General features: G+C 41.7%; 2 protein-coding genes across 10 annotated transcripts in view; both read left to right on the top strand.

Moving 5' to 3' along the window:
- LOC122397159 (zinc finger protein 436-like) overlaps positions 1-18,405 on the top strand; it is an 82,316-nt gene that overhangs the window by 42,260 nt on the left and 21,651 nt on the right. Inside the window, exon 5 of one of the 9 annotated variants that reach the window (XR_006259085.1) lies at positions 15,894-17,691. The exons of 4 other annotated variants lie outside the window; for them this stretch is intronic. Coding sequence is in view for 4 of the 5 variants with exons in the window: in XM_043396133.1 (XP_043252068.1) it covers positions 15,894-17,502 (1,609 nt within the window). In the remaining variant the exon portion in view is untranslated. Of the gene's footprint in view, positions 1-69; positions 1,744-13,634; positions 15,043-15,893; positions 18,064-18,405 lie in introns of those variants that run through there. 4 more of the 9 variants (XM_043396133.1, XM_043396196.1, XM_043396178.1 and 1 more) reach the window with 4 other exon arrangements.
- LOC122397287 (zinc finger protein OZF-like) lies at positions 8,882-10,354 on the top strand. Its single transcript, XM_043396396.1, has one exon. It carries the CDS (start codon positions 8,908-8,910, stop codon positions 10,348-10,350), a length of 1,443 nt encoding a protein of 480 aa, XP_043252331.1. The 5' UTR covers positions 8,882-8,907; the 3' UTR covers positions 10,351-10,354.

The raw sequence follows: 18,405 nt of genomic DNA, 5'->3' as shown, positions 1-18,405 counted from the left end.
TAAAATATAGAAAATACTAGACTCTTGCCGAGTCTCTGCTTGGGCTAACTGAATCAATGGATGTTTCAGGACGCCAACGATCGCAGAAAAGTCTTCTACACTGAACCCAGCACAACCACTTTTTGTAGTATGTAATGGACCTTTTGTGGGCCAGGAAGAAGTGCCAATACAAATTAAGGACCCTCCAGTTTCCGACGATGAGGATAACTATAATCCACAGTGTGATTTGGGATACAATTACGACGATGTTAAAGAACTAAAAACGGAAGGAAAAGAAGCAAAAAAGGGCATTAACAATCTGTCACTGGATGGAACGGATTCTTGTCCGTTGACAGTTGAACCTAACGATAATGTTAATTCCCTGGTGACAGAAGTGAAACAAATCAAGGAAGAACCTTTTACAAGCCCAACAGTGGCCGATTTGGAACCTGTTACGGATCCCCTAACAGCACAGCGTACAAATACGTTTGTACCAATCGCAGTGAAGATCGAGAAAGAAGTAAACGTCTCTAACAACGTTCTGACGGAACAGGGTGGCGAACAACAGCAAATCGAAACATTTCCATCGATCAGATTAAACGGAAAACTCATTAGGCTTAAGTTCGCTAACTTACAAATGCCGAAGAAAAATCTTGGAAGCGTGCAAGCGAAGGAAAAACAGGTGATGAGACGGAAGGGGCACAGTTTTCAGGAAATTCCAGTGGTAGATACAGCAGTAGGTGACGTGGAGATGGTGTACGAAAATCTACGAACCATGTGCCCCTACTGTCGCAACACCTACGCTTCCATGAACGTGATGGACAGACATTTCCGGAAATTTCACAAGGATCATTACCGTTGCAAAAAGTGCCAATATATTTACGAGTCGCAGGATCTGCTCGACGAGCACTACAAGTTGCATACGAATAAACCCACTTTATTTCAGTGCACCAACTGCAAGAAGAAGTACAAACGCCTGTGGGCGTTGAAGCAGCATCGAATTCGCGAGCACAGCATCATGGAACCGGAAGCGATCTGCATCGAGGACGACGATGGCTCGAAGACCTATCCCTGCCAGCACTGCGAGAACGTTTACCCGATGGTCTCTCAACTGGTGGCCCACGAACGCATCACGCACGGGATACAGGAGAGACGACGCAAGGACTTCCGGTGCGGATTCTGCAAAAAGTATTTCTGCAGCGAGGAGAGCCTGCGCGATCACTCGAAGATACACGAGCAGAAGTACGTCTGCGACGATTGCGGCAGGGAATTCAGAGCGAAGTACCTCGTGAGGCTGCACATTCGGAAGCACACTGGCGAGAAACCGTATCAGTGCAAGATCTGCTTCAGACGCTACGCCCAATCGAACGCCCTGAAAATGCACAAGCTCACGCACACAGGCGAGAGGCCCTACGTGTGCAACGTTTGCGGCCAGAGCTTCACGCAGCGGAGCAGCATGATGATCCATCATCGCAAGCATCCTGGAAATCATCCAATACCGCCTCCCGTGTCTCTAGCCAATCTCGACAGCGATAAAGATTAGTTCTAATCACATTTTGAGCCAAACGCTAAATAAAAACACGTGGTCTCGAATCTAGACCAGCAACTTTTGCGGTGCCATTTCTGAATATTGGAAGCGTTCTCGCTTCCCACAGAAATTCATAAATGATTATAATTTTAATTTCATTCGTTTATTCCGTTAGGACAGCGTTACCGTGAATAATACTTGAACTGGGTAAACGGTTAAACGGCCATCGCCGATTTTCATTGGGCTGTTCAGTTTATAAATTTGTTCGCCATCGTTCATGGACTTCCCCCTTGTCGAGAATAATTATTTTATAAAATGTTACCTTCATTTAGAAATATGTTACTTCTATAATGCAATATATTTTTTTGCACTTATTCGCAAGATATTTGTTCGTTGAATGCACGTTATTGTATACTATAGATATCATTTATTTGTTACTTAAATCCGCATCAGATTGCGTGCAACACTTTTCTGTGAGACGAATGATGTTTCAACCATTTGCAATGTAGAACGTGATAAAATCTGTTTATCCTGTTAGGTAATTAGTAAGTTTAGTGTCTCATTTTTTATATATATACATTTAATTATACACATTTTCATTTTTACCACAATGTTGTAATAAACTTTACAAAATAAGCAGTTATATTTACTATCATCGTTGATCGTTGTTAATAACTATGACATTTACCTCAAAAGCAATACCTACTAGTAAAGCACAATATCTGCCCGCTCGTCTCCTATTATTTTGGGACCGAGTAATTAATCATTATAATCTACGACGATGTACGAATAAACGAGATTTTACGTAACATACAAATGAATCTGAAAACAATTACATAGATAATCAATTGCTCTCTTTTATTTATGTTTATCGAGTGTTTCTTTGGGCTGACTGAGTCAATGGATGTTTCAGGGTGTCAACGATCGCAGAAACGTCTACTTCACTGAACCCAGCTGAACAACATATTAATGTATGTAACGGACCTGTTTTGGGCTTGAATGAAACGACATTTCATATTAAGCCCCCGCCAGATTCGGAGGAGGAGGAGGAGGATAGCGATAGTCTGGAGTGCGATTTTGAAAGCATTTATGATCATGCACACTTACAGGAACCGAAAGTGGAGAATGAAAGTCCTCCCAGCAATTCGTGTCAAGAAGAAACAAATCGTCCTGTGGCAATCAACGTCAACAAAGTGTCGAGCGGAACTAATACTGACCCGTCGCTGACTGAGGTTACAATGCCTAAAGAACAACCTTGCAAGAACCCGGAGAAGAAGAGTACGGAACCTCCCAAGAAACCATTAATAGCACCATGTAGGAATTTGTTTGTACCAGTCGAAGTTAAGGACGAGCCAGTAGCGAACCTTACTATCGAAGATTTGTTACCGAGACAGGATGGAGACGGATCAGCGTCCTCCAAGGATAACTTCAAACCGTTGCTGGCCAAGAAAATAAAACCCATATTACTGAAACCAATAATAGGCATGAATGGGAAAATCATACGTTTTGAAGTGTCCAATCTGCATCCAGACGGGCCAGAAGACGATGTAAGCACGAAGAGAACTCGAAAGAAGCCAACAATCGCACCTGTAACAGAGGAACAGCAGGTGGCTGACAAAGTGGAAATGGAAGAGGACAATTTACCAAAAATTTGCCCGTATTGTGAAAACGCTTACTCCACCGAGGATGCTCTGGACACGCATTTCCGCAATTATCACCAAAACCATTATCGTTGCAAGAAGTGTCGATACATATACGAATCGCAGGAGCTCCTCGAGGAACATGAAGAGGTTCATGAGCAAGCCTCTGGTCCTCTGCAGTGCAACATCTGCGAGAACACGTACAAACGTCCATGGGGGCTGAGACAGCATCAGATTCGCGTTCACAGCATCATAGAACCGAAGATAGTGTCCGTCGAAGGTGCGATGGTTCACGATTACAGTCCGCGGAGGGACAATTGGCAGCAAAGGAAAACCTTCCCCTGCGACACCTGCGATCACACGTACGCCCAACAATCTCATATGTCGGGTAACGAACGAGTGAATCACGGGGATAGACAGGAGAAACGAACGAAGGAGTTCAAGTGCAACATCTGCAAAAGTTACTTTGTCAGCGAGGACAGTCTGCAGCGTCACGTAAAGTTGCACGATCGAATCTACACTTGCGACGAGTGCGGCAAATCTTTTAGAGAGAAATACGTTTTGAAGCAACACATACGAAAGCACACCGGCGAAAGACCGTTTCAATGCAAGGTCTGTTACCGACGTTTCGCCGAACTGAGTGTATTGAGGGTGCACAAGCTGACCCACACGGGTGAGAGGCCCTACGTGTGCAACGTTTGTGGTCGTACTTTCACTCAGAGAACCAGCATGATGATCCATTACCGTAAGCACCCCGGGAACCACCCACTGCCGCCTGTCGTATCACTTGCCAATCGTGACAGCGACGAGTAGTAAATTCTATTCCCTCGATATCAGGTACATTTTGCTTCAACAAAGTGAAAAATACTGCATGTAGTGATTCCTGTGAATTTTGAAGGATTAATTGCGAGTGCTCAGAGCGGCACAGAACGACGTCCATCGAACGTTTCGATAGAGATTTGTTACGTTTCCTTTCATGGTATGACTGAATATAGTAATCTTTGTTTATTATTACGGTATATGTCACTTTATTTCGTTGCGCTTTTAAGTTTACTCGTATCTATCAGTGTTGCAAATATGCATTTTTTATGTTTCATTTTTGAAGTTTATCAAGAACTTATGCATACGAATCACGTGGTATAAATAAATATCTGATAAGTTTTCAATTGATAGCGCTGCATTCCATTTTCACCGAATATCATTCTAAATTTAATCGTTCGTATCGTTAATTCGAAATACCCCAAGGTGAAAGTGTATTTGTAAAATGTTTTTTTTTCTTTTGTATACTTTTGCACTGCCGAGAACGATTATTTTTCATTTGTCGCATGCAAAATTGTTTTCTAGCGTTGAAATTTGTATAATACAATAAAAGATTCGTCGCACCTTCACAGATATTCGTTCATTAAGTTTATAACGTTATTCTATATTACAATAAGTGCATGTCATTTATGTGATATTCTTTTCCTCCACCTTCCATGTATCATATTTGCGAGGTGCATCGAAAGTGATGTATCAATTATTGATAAGCAGAATTGTTGTAAATTTGTTTCTCGGACCGAAAATGTATAAACTTAGTGCATCGTTATTGACGAATATTTGATCACACAGTATTTCATTCGTACGATAGGCAAAGACACAATCTTATCATTACACGTTTCACGTAAAATTCGAAAATGTACAAGACACAATTCAATTAAAATGTCGCTATTGAATATCAGAATATTTGTAACACTATCATCGTCCAAATAACAAGCCGGTAGAAGAGTTTTACGAATTGTACGCCCAATTATAATCGAATGTAAGCGGGTTGCCTTATCACGATTGCGTCGCGCTATCACCACTATTGACTCTACGGAAAAGCTTTGACATTTATCGACATTAATGGCATTAACTATCATTGAATATTAAATTGTACACGCAATTACTTGGGTGGAATGTTCAATAAATCGATTGTACTTAATTTCTAGCTTCTGTAATTAAACGCTTTGTTTGAGCTTTTCAATTTTCATCGTGTAATTTCATATATTTCCAAATACGTTCCTTTCCTCCCACAAACGCATAACGAACTCTTAAAGACAAGAATTACGTACGAGCAAACGAGTTCCCGAGTGATATAGGAAGTCACGCGGACTGTTATGCCGATTATTAGTTGTTCTTTGTTTAACCGCGCGGATTGATCCTTTCACACAACTTACTAAATGAATGGATGTTTCAGGATGTCGACGATCGAAGATACGCCTACTACACATAACCCAGTGCAACCAATTTTTATAGAATGTAACGGAGCTCCTGCTTTGGACCAGGACGAAGTGTCGATACTTAAGGATTCCCCGGTTTCCGACGAAGACGATGAACATTGTATGCAGAGCATCGTTGAAAGACACTTCGACGATATTGCTACTAATCGGATAATGGAGGAGGATAGTGAAACTGACGCGAACGATGATTTGTATTTAAGTGAAGTGAATAATCGTTCTTTGTCAGAACTTAATCGTGACTCGTTCTCGTGCAAAGTAAGCTGTGATTCGTTAACGACCGAAGTTACCATCGATTCAGCTACCGATACGATTAAAGACGAGCCATCTACCAACGCAGTGTCGTCGGTTTTGGTACCAATCAGAGACCCACTGACGAAAAGAATCAAGAACATGTACGTACCAGTTGAAGTCAAGGACGAGACAGGGTTAAACATCATCAAAAGTATTCTCATACCGATCAAGGACGAAGACGGAACGGTATCGTACGAAATAAAGAAGGTTGTAGTGCCGATTAATCCTGAGCGGATTCCACCAAAAAAGAAAGGCAAAGCGTTGCAGAAAATGGAAAAGTCCAAGTCTAAGCAACGACAGAACAAAAGACTGCGAGAGGAGGATGCGCAAGGAGACCAGAATAGCGTTGAAACTATACAGTTAGAGGGGAAGGATGAGAACGAAAAACGTGCACCGAAAGACGAAGTGGATCAGATACTAGAAACTTTACGAAACATTTGTCCCCTTTGTCAGAAACGTTTCAACAACGAGAAACAGATGGACAGGCATATTCGCAGGAAACACAAAAACCGTTACCGTTGCAAGAAGTGCCATTTCAGTTATGCTTCGGAGGACGCTCTCGAGAAACACATGAAAACTCACGAAAAGGACACTTACGTGGAGTGCCCTTTCTGCCATTTGAAATACAAACGTATGTCTGGTCTGACTGCACATCAGATTCGGGAACACAGCACCGTAGATCCCAAGTGCAGCAAAGATTCGATGTCCAATTGTAGCTTGGAGCATCAAAAAGCCAATCAGTCCACGACGAAGAGCTATGCCTGTCAGTATTGCGACAATGCTTATCCCCAGAAATCATATCTGGTGGCTCATGAACGCATTGCTCATGGGGTAAAGCCGAGAGATCCAAAGAAATTGCAGTGCAGCGTCTGCAAGAAGAACTTTGCCACAGAAAGGAACCTCCGTAGACACGCCAGTATACACACCAGTTTCCAGAGCTTCCTTTGCGCTCACTGTGGCAAGGAATTTGCCAAGAAATACTCTCTCGAGCTACACACTCGAATGCACACCGGCGAACGACCTTACCAGTGCAAAGTGTGCTTGAAATCATTTTCCAAATCGATTACACTTAGGATGCACACGCTCATCCACACTGGGAGGAGGCCGTACGTGTGTGACATTTGTGGACGCGGGTTTACCCAGCGTGGTAGTATGATGACCCATCGCCGTAAACACCCTGGAAATCATCCGCCAGTTCCACCCATATTGCTTGGGAGTCTGAAGAACGACGGGGATTAGGCTTTACAATTGTTGACCGTCATGGACAGTTTATTACATCCTGTATAATTACAGTGGACTCAGGTGTGCGAGAGTGTCGCTGAAAGTGCTTACAACGATACTGAACAAAAGAGGAATATTTAACGTTTAATACGATGCTTCAATGTTTCTCTTTTCTGCGTTAGCTCGTATATCGATAATACTATATTGCAATATAGTTCGTCTCAAACTAAAACACTGCTGTTTCACACAGTTCAACCAGAATATTCAAAATTGTTAATTCTGTTAGACAAATTTCGTGTAGACTGAAAGACTTCGAACTGGTTTCCTTAGTAAGATACGTGATGTGAATTATTAACGCTAAACCTGCCACGACCAGTCAAATGACCGTTTTTAAAATTTCGTTTAGAATTTCTAACATATAATCTTATTTTATTGCCATTTAATTTCAGTACCTATAGTATACGTGAAAAGAATTTTTCAATATTCATTTCTATCCTTATTGTTTGTTTTTTGAGACAAATATGTAGTCTGTCTTGCCCACCACGGTGATAGAAAAGATTGGAACAGCCTAATAACGCGTATTAAAAATAGTAAAACTTTACACACGTACAGTTCCCAAACTACTAGTGTTTTATTAATTATTGAGCCACTGTTGGAAGCGGCAAAGCCTCCCCTTTAAAATGGCTTTTGGTTTTTGTCGATCCGACTTTCCGTTTCGGAGATATCGTAATTTATGTAAAGAGGTATTTTTTAAATTCCACTATCCACGCTCTCGCCGTGTTAGAAACGTGTATTAACGCGTATTAAAAATATTAAAACTTTGGACGCGTGCAGTTCCGAAACTATTAATGTTTTATTAATTATTAAGGCATCGTTAGCGGCGGCAAACCTTCCTCTTCAAAATGGCTTTTGGTTTTTGTCGATCCGACTTCCCGTTTCGGAGATATCGTAATTTATGTGAAAGGTAATTTTTCTAATTTGAACTATCTCTGTCTCCGTCTGACGCGTCGCGCCGGACCTCTCTTTCTCGTACGTGACTCGCGCTGACCTACCCCACGCACGTGACTGCCGTGACCTAGTTTCGGGCGTAGTATTTCCAAGAATTTACTACGCGCACGAGATCAATGAACTCGCGCGAGCGCGACAAAAACGTAAACAAACTTCGGACCCTCGTATCTCCGTAACCAGCCACCGCATCGACTTGAAACTAAAATCGCCATATCTCCGGAACTAATTACGCTATCGACTCGTACAAACGCTCATTTTAAAGGACTTTTCATCCTCTATCCGATGACTATACCAACTACTATAATTTATGCTGTCTTCTATGTTTATTTTGTAATTTTCTTTGACTCTACGCGTCCAAACAAGTTTCGTCAATTCCTATCGATTATACGACTGGTGTACGGTAAAGCTGGATTATAAATTGTTTGTTTAATTGAAAATGAATTTGAATAAAGAAAGACTGGTCATTTGACCGGTAGAAATAGGTATACACGAAGTGTCGGTGGGTTTAGTGTCTATGTAGAATTCTGAGACGCATATGTACGAATATTATAAGTAGCATTAATTGTAAACGAATATTTGAATCATAATGAAATTCGATAAAATGGTTAACAGATACATTGCTGGTACTGAAATCTTTGTTCCTTCAATTATATTCTTTTTGTAGGAGAATTATTTTTCTTTCGTTTTGTAAAATGTAACGATTCCCAAAAGTCTACAGTATCATTCGAATAAACAAGATCTCGATCGGCGTAGAATCAATTTGGCAGAGAATTAATTGCTTTTTGTTTATTGAAGTGACTCGATTCCTTCGTTCGACTGACTAATGAATGGATGTTTCAGGAAGTCTACGATAGCTGAAACGTCTACTACACAGAATCCGGCACAGCCACTTTTTATAGAATGTAATGGATTCCCTATTTTGGACGAAGATGAAATACAAACTGAGGTCCCTTTGATTATCGACGAAGACGAAGACCATAGTATGCAGAGCGAAATTGAAAACAAATACACTGACAGTTTAATATATTTAACGAATGATAGCAGTAATAATAACGATTTCTATGTAAACGAAGTGAAGTATCGTTCTTTGTCAGATGTAGATGATGACTCGTTATCGTGCAGAGTCAACAATAATTCGTTGAAAATTGAAGTCAGCGATAGTTTCGCAGCAGATGGAATTAAAGAAGAGTGTATTGATACAGTTCCGACGGTTTTAGTGCCTGTCAGGGACCCAGTGACAAGAGAAATTAAGAGTATAAGTGTACCATTTGAAGTTAAAGACGAGACAGGTTTAAACATTATTAAAAGCATTATCATACCTATCAAGGATGATGACGGGTCAGTATCTTATTACGATATAAAAAACGTGGTAGTTCCAATCCATCCAGAGCTCGGCTTGCCACCAAAGACTAACGCGCTATTATCACCCAAAAATAAAGCTAAAACAATAAAGACAAAGAAAAGAGATGGCAAGAAACTTAAACAGAAAAAAGCAAAGACTACAATAGTAAATAAGAGTAAAAAACAAAGAAGAGAAGAAGAATCAGAGAAAATACCAGCAACTGATACACCGAAAGAGGAGGTGGATGATATTCTACAAAATTTACGCACCGTTTGTCCACGTTGCCAGAAGAGCTTCAAGAGCGAGAAACAGATGCACAAACACATATTAAGGGACCACAGAAAACCGTTTCGTTGTCAGAGTTGTTACGAAAGTTACGATTCGCAGAACGCTCTCGATGCACACATGAAGACACATCAGAAAGACACTCACCTCGAGTGCCCTTTCTGCCATTTGAAGTACAAACGCATGTCCGGTTTGAGAACTCATCAGATACGGGTGCACAGCAGCGTGGATCCAAAAACCATACGCGACCGAAATAAAGAGAATTTCACGGCCAGTGCCGATCTGGAGGAACGCAAACCCCATCCTTTGTGGATGAAGACGTTCCCTTGCCAGTATTGCAAGAAAGTTTACCCTCAAAAGTCCTACTTGGTGGCTCATAAACGCATTGCCCACGGGATACAGAAAAGGGAACCAAAGTCGTTTCAGTGCAACGTCTGCAACAAGACATTTGTCACCGAGAGGAACCTCGTCAGCCATGTGAATTTGCACGCACAGAAATTCCTGTGCGCTGAGTGCGGCAGGGAACTGGCCAGCAAATATAATTTGTACCTGCACATGCGAACGCACACCGGTGAACGGCCTTATCAGTGCAAAATGTGCCCCAAGTCTTTCGCCAAATCGGTTGGGCTTAGAGTGCACGCGCTCACCCACACTGGGAGGAAACCGTACGTCTGCGATATTTGTGGACGCGGATATACCCAGCGTGGTAGCATGATGATCCATCGTCGCAAACACCCCGGGAATCATCCCCCAGTTCCACCCATATTGCTTGGGAATGTTGTGTGCGACAGCGACTAGTGTTTACGATCCTCGAACACCGTGAAACATTATTTATTACGCCCTGTACGAGTAACGTGAACTCGAACGTGTATAATACAAAAGTGTGTTGCAGTTGCTTGCAGTGGAACGGAACAGGAATATCGAACAATTATTGGAATGCTTTTTTTTTAGTACAATATTATTACTAGGAATTTTTTTTTTGACATTATTTACATATTTTCCTGATCCACGCTGTACAAGCAGGAAGCCAATAGGATTGTTAATTGAGTTAACAAATTTTCGACCACAGACAAGCGTAAACGACGAATATTAGGGCGCATAGATATGTAAATGATATTAACTGTAAGTGGATATTAAGTTCGTTTGTACCGAAATCTTTAATTATATTCTTTTTGTAGGATTTTTGTCTCCTATAACATTCGCTTCCTTACTTTCCTTTCATCTTGCAAACACGTAACTAAAAGTCCCAAAATCTGTAGTAACATTGTAATAGGCAAGTGGTCGATTGGCGCAGAACCGGTTCTGCAGACCATATCGACGATAATTAGTTGTTTTTGATTTTGTTTACTCGAGTATATCAATACCTTCGTGCGACTGACTAAATGAATGGATGTTTCAGGAAGCCTACGATCGCTGAAACGTCTACTACACATAACCCACTGCAACCACTTTTTATAGTATGTAAGGGATTTCCTATTTTGGACCAAGACGAAGTACCGGTTCAAATTAAGGACTCCCCGCTTTCCGACGAAGACGAAACCTATAGCATGCAGATCGATGTTGACCATAGATATGATAGTAGTGAACGGATGATGGAAGAGAATAACGAAGTTGACATTAACGATGACCTGTATTCGAACGAATCGAAGTATCGTTCGTTGCCATACGAAGTCAGTAATCATGTTTCGTTATCGAAAAAGGTTAACGGTGATTTCGCGGCGGATGATGTTAAGGAAGAGCCAATCATGGACACGGTACCGACAGTGATGGTGCCTATTAGGGACCCAGTGACGAGGGAAATTAGGAACACTTATGTGCCAGTTGAAGTGAAGGACGAGACAGGGCTGAACATTATTAAAAGCGTTCTTATACCGGTTAAGGACGAAGATGGTTTGGTATCCTACGAGATCAAGAAGGTGGTCGTGCCCATCAATCCCGAGCTGAGCCTGCCAACGAAGAAAAAGAAACCGTTGCAGGTCAAGTTGAAACCCATGAAATCAAAACCAGAGAAAAAGAAGACCAGAGTGCAAAGAAGGCAGAAGAGAGTTAAAGCTGTACCAGCGAAGAGTAAGGAGTCGAAAAGAAAAATAGGGGACAGGGAGGCGAATAATTTGGAAGAAGAATTTGAGATTGTACCTGCAAAAAAGTTGAAAGGGGAAGATATACAAAGGAAGCAGAAAAGAGTTAAAACTGTACCAGTGGGGAGTAAGGACTTGGAAGGGAAGATAGAGGACAAAGATGAAGTGGACCAGTTACTGGAGACTCTGCGAAATACATGTCCCCTTTGTCAGAAGAGATTCAATAACGAAAAACAGATGGAGAGACATATTCTCAGGGCGCACAAAAATCGTTATCGTTGCAAGAGTTGTCAATTTAGTTACGCCTCCGAGGACGATCTCAAGAAGCACATGAAAACTCACGAGAAGGACATCCTCATGGAGTGTCCTTTCTGTCATTTAAAGTACAAACGTATGTGTGGACTCAGAGCCCATCAAATTCGGGAGCACAGCACCGTGGATCCGAAGTCTGTGCGTGGACCTAACGCAGACCAGTCCATATCTAACTATAATCTAAAGAATAAAAGTGCCAGTCAACCAGCGACGAAAAGGTACATCTGCCAGTTCTGTGATAACGCATACCCCAAGAAATCTTATCTGGTGGCTCACAAACGTATTGTCCACGAGATACAGAAGATGGAATCGAAGACGTTTCAGTGCAAAATTTGCAGCAAGAAATTTGTCACGGAAGACAACCTTCGTGTGCACACCGATCTGCACACGCAAAGCTTCCTCTGTTCTCATTGCGGCAAAAAGCTCGCCAACAAATACTCGTTGCAGTTGCACATTCGAACGCATACCGGCGAACGACCGTATCGGTGCAAAGTCTGCTCGAAAACCTTTACTGCATCGGTTGCACTTCGAGTGCACAGACTCACCCACGAAGGTAAGAGGCCCTACGCGTGCGATTTTTGTGGGCAGAGGTTTACTCAACGAAGCAGCATGATGGCACATCGTCGCAAACATCCTGGAAATCATCCACCACCGCCTCCTGTTTTCCTTGGCAATTTTGACGACGACAGTGATTAGACCTAATAATAATTAGCGTCTGGACAATTATTGAACTCGAAAGGAGTATTGTAAAAAGTGTTTACAGTGTCATAAGACTAAAAAGAATTCCTTTTGTTATCCAAAAGTCGACGATTGTACAATATTGTAATATATTAATTCACTTTTTTCATCGCGTTTCTGAATTTATAAAACGTTTAATTTTTATTTTCGTTTATTTTACATACATTCGCATTGTTAAGAATGGTTATGCCTACATTGATTTATGAATGTTAATATTTCAATGTTTCAATGAAACCTTTAGTGCATAATTACGAATATTTTCTTACTAAACTCAGGGTGCCATGATAAGTCTTACATTGCGACTATGCAGGTCTGTTTTGTTTTTTCATTGTAATCATATTATTTTACAGAAACGCAGGAATGTGATGTTTGAAGTATTTACAAAATACAACGTCGTAAACCACGTTTATCGAGGTGAAAAGGTACAGAGAATTGCTTCCTTGTTGATAGATGTTTAATTAGACCAAGCGTCACTTTTATCATATAGGCTTCACATGAAATTTGATGTATAGAGATATCAGAAGATTCGAAACAATGGCGCAGTATTAATAGAAAGCCAGATTATTAATAGTTTTATTAATTGTATGAGAATTTAGCGAATCCCTTCAATATAATTTACGATTGTTTGATTTTGAGAATTTATCGTTAACTATTAATTTGTTGCAATGCTCAACAGAGAACCATCGCTTGTATTAAATTCTTCGTTCCTTTAATTAAATCTTTTATACCAGCTTTCGAACGTTTACTATGTAATTTGCAACATCTGTCCAGTTATTTTCCTTTCCTCTCGTTTAACGTGCAACTAACCACTAAAATCGACAGTTACGTGCAAATAAATAAAATTCTGGCAGAGAGACAGTTTTGCAGACAACCATAACGATTATCAGTTGTTTTTTGTTTATTTGAGTTTATGGATACCTTCGTTGCGACTGACTAAATGAATGGATGTTTCAGGATACCAACGATCGCAGATACGTCTACCGTACAGAATCCGGCCCATCCACTTTTTATAGAATGTAACGGATCCTCTGTTTCGGACCAGGACGATATTCCGATACAAATTAAGCCCGCTCCGATTTCCCACGAAGACGAAGACAGTATTGACTCGTTAATGACCGACGGTAGTTATTGTTCTGCGATAGAGATAGTTAAAGAAGAACCATATCTGGAAACAGTGCCTGCAGTGTTGGTGCCCGTGAGGGACCCAGTGACAAGAAACATTCAGAGCATGTACGTACCGGTTGAAGTGAAAGACGAGACAGGCTTGAATATCATTAAAAGCGTTCTTATACCGATCAAGGACAACGACGGGCCAGTGTCCTACGAGATCAAAAAAGTTGTAGTACCTATCAACCTGCCACCAAAGACTAGCAAATTACCTACCAAAGATACAGATAAAAGTAAATCAAAAAAGATTGAGAAGGGAGACGACAAAAGGCGTAAACAGAAAGTAAAGAAGAGTCAAAAGAAGAAAGAAGGTTCACAGAAAATAGCAGCAACCGATGCATCGAAAGAAGTAGATGAGATTCTGCAGAATCTACGTACAGTTTGTCCACTTTGCCAAAGGAAGTTCAAGAGCGAGAAGCAAATGGGCAAACATATATCGAGGGACCACAAAAGACCGTTTCGTTGCAGGAAGTGTTACGAAAGTTACGATTCGCAGGGTGCTCTCGACGCACACCTGAAGTCTCATCAAAAGGACACTCGCCTCGAGTGTCCTTTCTGCCATTTGAAGTACAAACGCATGTCTGGTCTGAGAATCCATCAGATACGGGTGCACAGCAGCGTGGATCCGAAAACCATACGCGATCGAAACAATGAGAGCTTCGTGGTCAGTGCTGATCTGAGAGAACAGAAACCGCATCCTTTATGGATGAAGACCTTCTCCTGCGAGTTTTGCAACAAGGTTTATCCTCGACAGGCTTACTTGGTGGCTCATCAGCGCATTGTCCACGGGATACAGAAAAAAGAACCGAAGTTGTATCCGTGCGACGTCTGCCATCGAAATTTTGTCACGGAAAGCAACCTTCGAAACCACGCTACTTCGCATTCACAGAGCTTTCTTTGCGCTGAGTGTGGCAAGGTACTTGCAAACAGATATTCCCTGCAATTGCATACGCGAAAGCACACCGGTGAACGTCCCTACGAGTGCCAAATTTGCTCAAAATCGTTCACTTCCTCGGTTGCACTCAGGGTGCACAGGGTCACTCATACTGGGGAGAAACCGTACGAGTGTGATCTGTGCGGACAGAGGTTCACTCAACGGAGCAGCATGATCACTCATCGTCGCAAACACCCGGGGAATCGTCCTCCACCTCCTCCTCTGATTCTCAGTAAACGCGAGAACGATGGGAATTAATTACAAACGTTTCTCAAGTTTCAGGTACACGTTGAGCCACGAAGCGAACAATGCTACGAGTGATCGATGTTTCGAATATGAAACGGGAGTGACAGTGTATCGGAATTAACTGGAAACATTGTACGCTTATTAAAATTCTGTTTTTAAGCTCCCTTTCACCCGTGTTGCTTGAAACATTATGACATTGTGCTTCCAAGTTTTGTACAGGCATAAATAGATTAAGTAATTAATCATCATGGTTCACGTACATCAGTGTTGTTAAGAATGATCATTTCTCGCTCATTTCGTGTCGAATTATTTTCTGATTCTGTTGAACCTCCCATTGAATTAACTCTATCTTTGTACATTGCGTGTCACATTTGAAACGTGGATAAAGATTGTTGTTCTTTGAAGTAAAAAATATAGAAAACAATGGTGCAGTAGACCGTGGACCATCTTTTGCAAATTTCACGTCGATCGAAGGAGAATGTAAGCGACATTTATCGATGTCAATAGCAAATTTTATATTAACTTTCAGAATGAAATTATTTTGGTTCAATGTTCAACAGATCCATCGCCTGTACTGAATTCTACATTCCTTCGAGTAAATACTTTCCAGAAATTGGTTAGTGCTCGTTCGTAATATTCTTCCACCTGTTTCCACTCCTTTCATCAATATGTAACTAACACTTAAGGTCGAGGGCAATATACGAATAAACGAGATTCCGAATGATACAGAGGTGGCCCTGTATACAGTCATTCCGTGTATCGATGTACTTTTTTTTTTCTTTAACGTTAAAGTTTCATTGTCTTTTGTTTACTTCTTACGTGTGTCGATCCTTTCTTGCGACTAACTAACTGAATGGGTGTTTCAGGGTGCCAAAGATCGCGGATAAACCTGCTATACAGAACCCAGCACAACCACATTTTGTAGTGTGCCCCGGAGTGCCCATTCTGGATCAGGATACAAGTGATCAGTTTCCGGTTGAAGTTAAGGCCCCTCCTATTTCCGACGACGAAGAAGATCGTAATGTTCGTAGCGACGTTGAAAGCAACTGTGATGATGTTAGTAGTGAAAAGACACTGGAGGACGACGACGACAGTGACATGAACGATGATTTGTACCTAGGAGGAGTGAATTATTGTTCTTTGCCACACTCTGCGGCGAAAAGAGTTAACAACGATATAGTACCGAACGGTGTCACCAACGATTGCACGCCACAGATAGTTAAAGAAGATCTCGTGAACACAGAGAAAGCGGTTTTAGTGCCCGTTAGGGATCCAGTCACGAGAGAAATTAAGAACATGTTAGTACCGGTCGAAGTAATGGACGACACAGGATTCAACATAATCAAAACCGTCCTGATACCAATTCAGGACGAAGATGGTACGATGGCGTATGAGGTGAAGAAGGTCACAGTGCCGCTAAAACCCGAAATGTGGACCGTGCCACAGATGAAAACCGAACCACTATCGACCAGTACACCTGCTCAAGCGAACGAGAAAACAGTGGAGGCCAAACAGCCTCGAGAAAAGGAAGCAAAAATAGAGATTAAAAAGAAGAATTGTGAGAAACCGGAAGAGGTGAGCCCGGAGCAAGATCCGGGGGCAGAACCAGAACCCGACACGCCGAAGGAAGAAGTGGATCTGATACTGGAGAAGCTGCGAAACGTGTGTCCGTTTTGTCAGAAGAGCTTCATAGACGCGAAGGAGATGGACAGGCACGTTTTTCGTAATCACAAGAAACCGTATCGTTGCAAACAGTGTTACCTCGTTTATTTTCGAAAGGAGTCGTTCGAGGATCACATGAAGACCCACAGCGTGGATTACCTGGAGTGTCCGTTTTGTCGTATGAGGTACAAAAGCATGTGCGGGCTCAGGAATCATCAGATCCGCGTGCACAGCACCATAGAAGCGAAGTTCGTGTGCGACCACTGCGACAAACGTTACAGATTGAAGAGCGATCTGGCCGTACACATCGACCGGATCCACATGAACGTCACCCACGTTTGCAGATTCTGCGGCAAGTCCGTGAAGAACGTGATGGAGCACGAGTACCAACACCAGAAGGCCAACAAAAAGGTCGACTGCCAGTTCCGTTGTCACCTTTGCCCCAAGAAGTTCCAAGTTCGTAACAGTCTGGACAACCATCTGTTGATGCACAAGAGGGGCTTCAAGTGCAACCATTGCAAAGAGGTTTTCAACCGTCCATCCGCCCTTAAGGTGCACAAGGAGGTGGTGCACGGGCCCAGCATGGTGTGCACGATCTGCGACAAGAAGTTCAACAATAGAACCAGCTTCCACAAGCACGTGGTCGTTACCCACGGTGGCATCAGGCCGTACAAATGCGACATTTGCGGGGACGACTTCACGCAGAGGCACTGTCTCATTAAGCATCGAAACACGCACCCGGGCCCGCTGCCTCCTATCAGCAACAAAACGCGAATCGCGGACATAGCTAAACAAATTCTGCAAAAACCTTGATAAGTAAAATCGTCGCGTATTCGTATGTTATGCTCAGTAGATGTTAAAAAAAGTATTTTGCCTTTTATCGCGTCAGCAATTACGAGACACGTTGCAGTGGTTTACGTCTATGAAACATTTGTCCGACTTAACTGTTGAAAGATGTGTTTTATAAATACCGAGATGCTTTCGGTGGGCGTTTCGAAAATGGTGTAAGTTATTTTTTATGTCTTTTATATCTAGTTAGATTTTTATTGATGTTCTGTCGCTAATGAGAAAAGAAGCACTGGTTTGCCCCGTGACAGAAGATCGTTTTTCATTATGTCAACGATCAGTTTTTTTAAGGTCTGCAATACACATTATGTTCGCGATGATTTAGTTTGAAATTGATTACGATACGTGCGTGTGAGTGTACAAATGAGAATCCAAGACTTCCTAAGCAATTATATACAAAGCATACTATCCCACATTTTAACTGTCCCTTAGAGTATATCATATTGTATTGAAAATATGTATGCCCAGTACATGAGGAAATAGTGGACATATATTCCTATACGAGTCATTAGTCAATGTTTGTTTTATAAAGCACACTCGAAGCATTGGCATCTTACTCATTGAACAGTTTATTAGATGGACTATGCTTTCATAATAAAATTGACTGAAAATTACTCATCCTACGTTTGCCAAAACATTTCCAAATCCTATCACTATTTTTAATAAATGCTTGATATTTAAAAGTAAACTGAATTAGTAAAAATTGAATAACAATGTTGTGATTACACGCTTCAAGTATTTTATAACGCGCGACTGTTCCCATGTTTTAAAGTCATCGTAGCACTGAAGATTCTGTGAACAATTGAAAGTATGTGTTAAGTTCTCCATGTTATTCTCGTACTTCACGGGCCAGCAATGGGTGACTGTTCG

This window comes from Colletes gigas, unplaced genomic scaffold (genome assembly GCF_013123115.1).
Source record: "Colletes gigas isolate AHSC1104 unplaced genomic scaffold, ASM1312311v1 Colletes_gigas_Sc00001, whole genome shotgun sequence".
In the NCBI taxonomy this organism is placed as follows: domain Eukaryota; kingdom Metazoa; phylum Arthropoda; class Insecta; order Hymenoptera; family Colletidae; genus Colletes; species Colletes gigas.
This window is presented reverse-complemented; position numbering and strand designations above follow the sequence as displayed.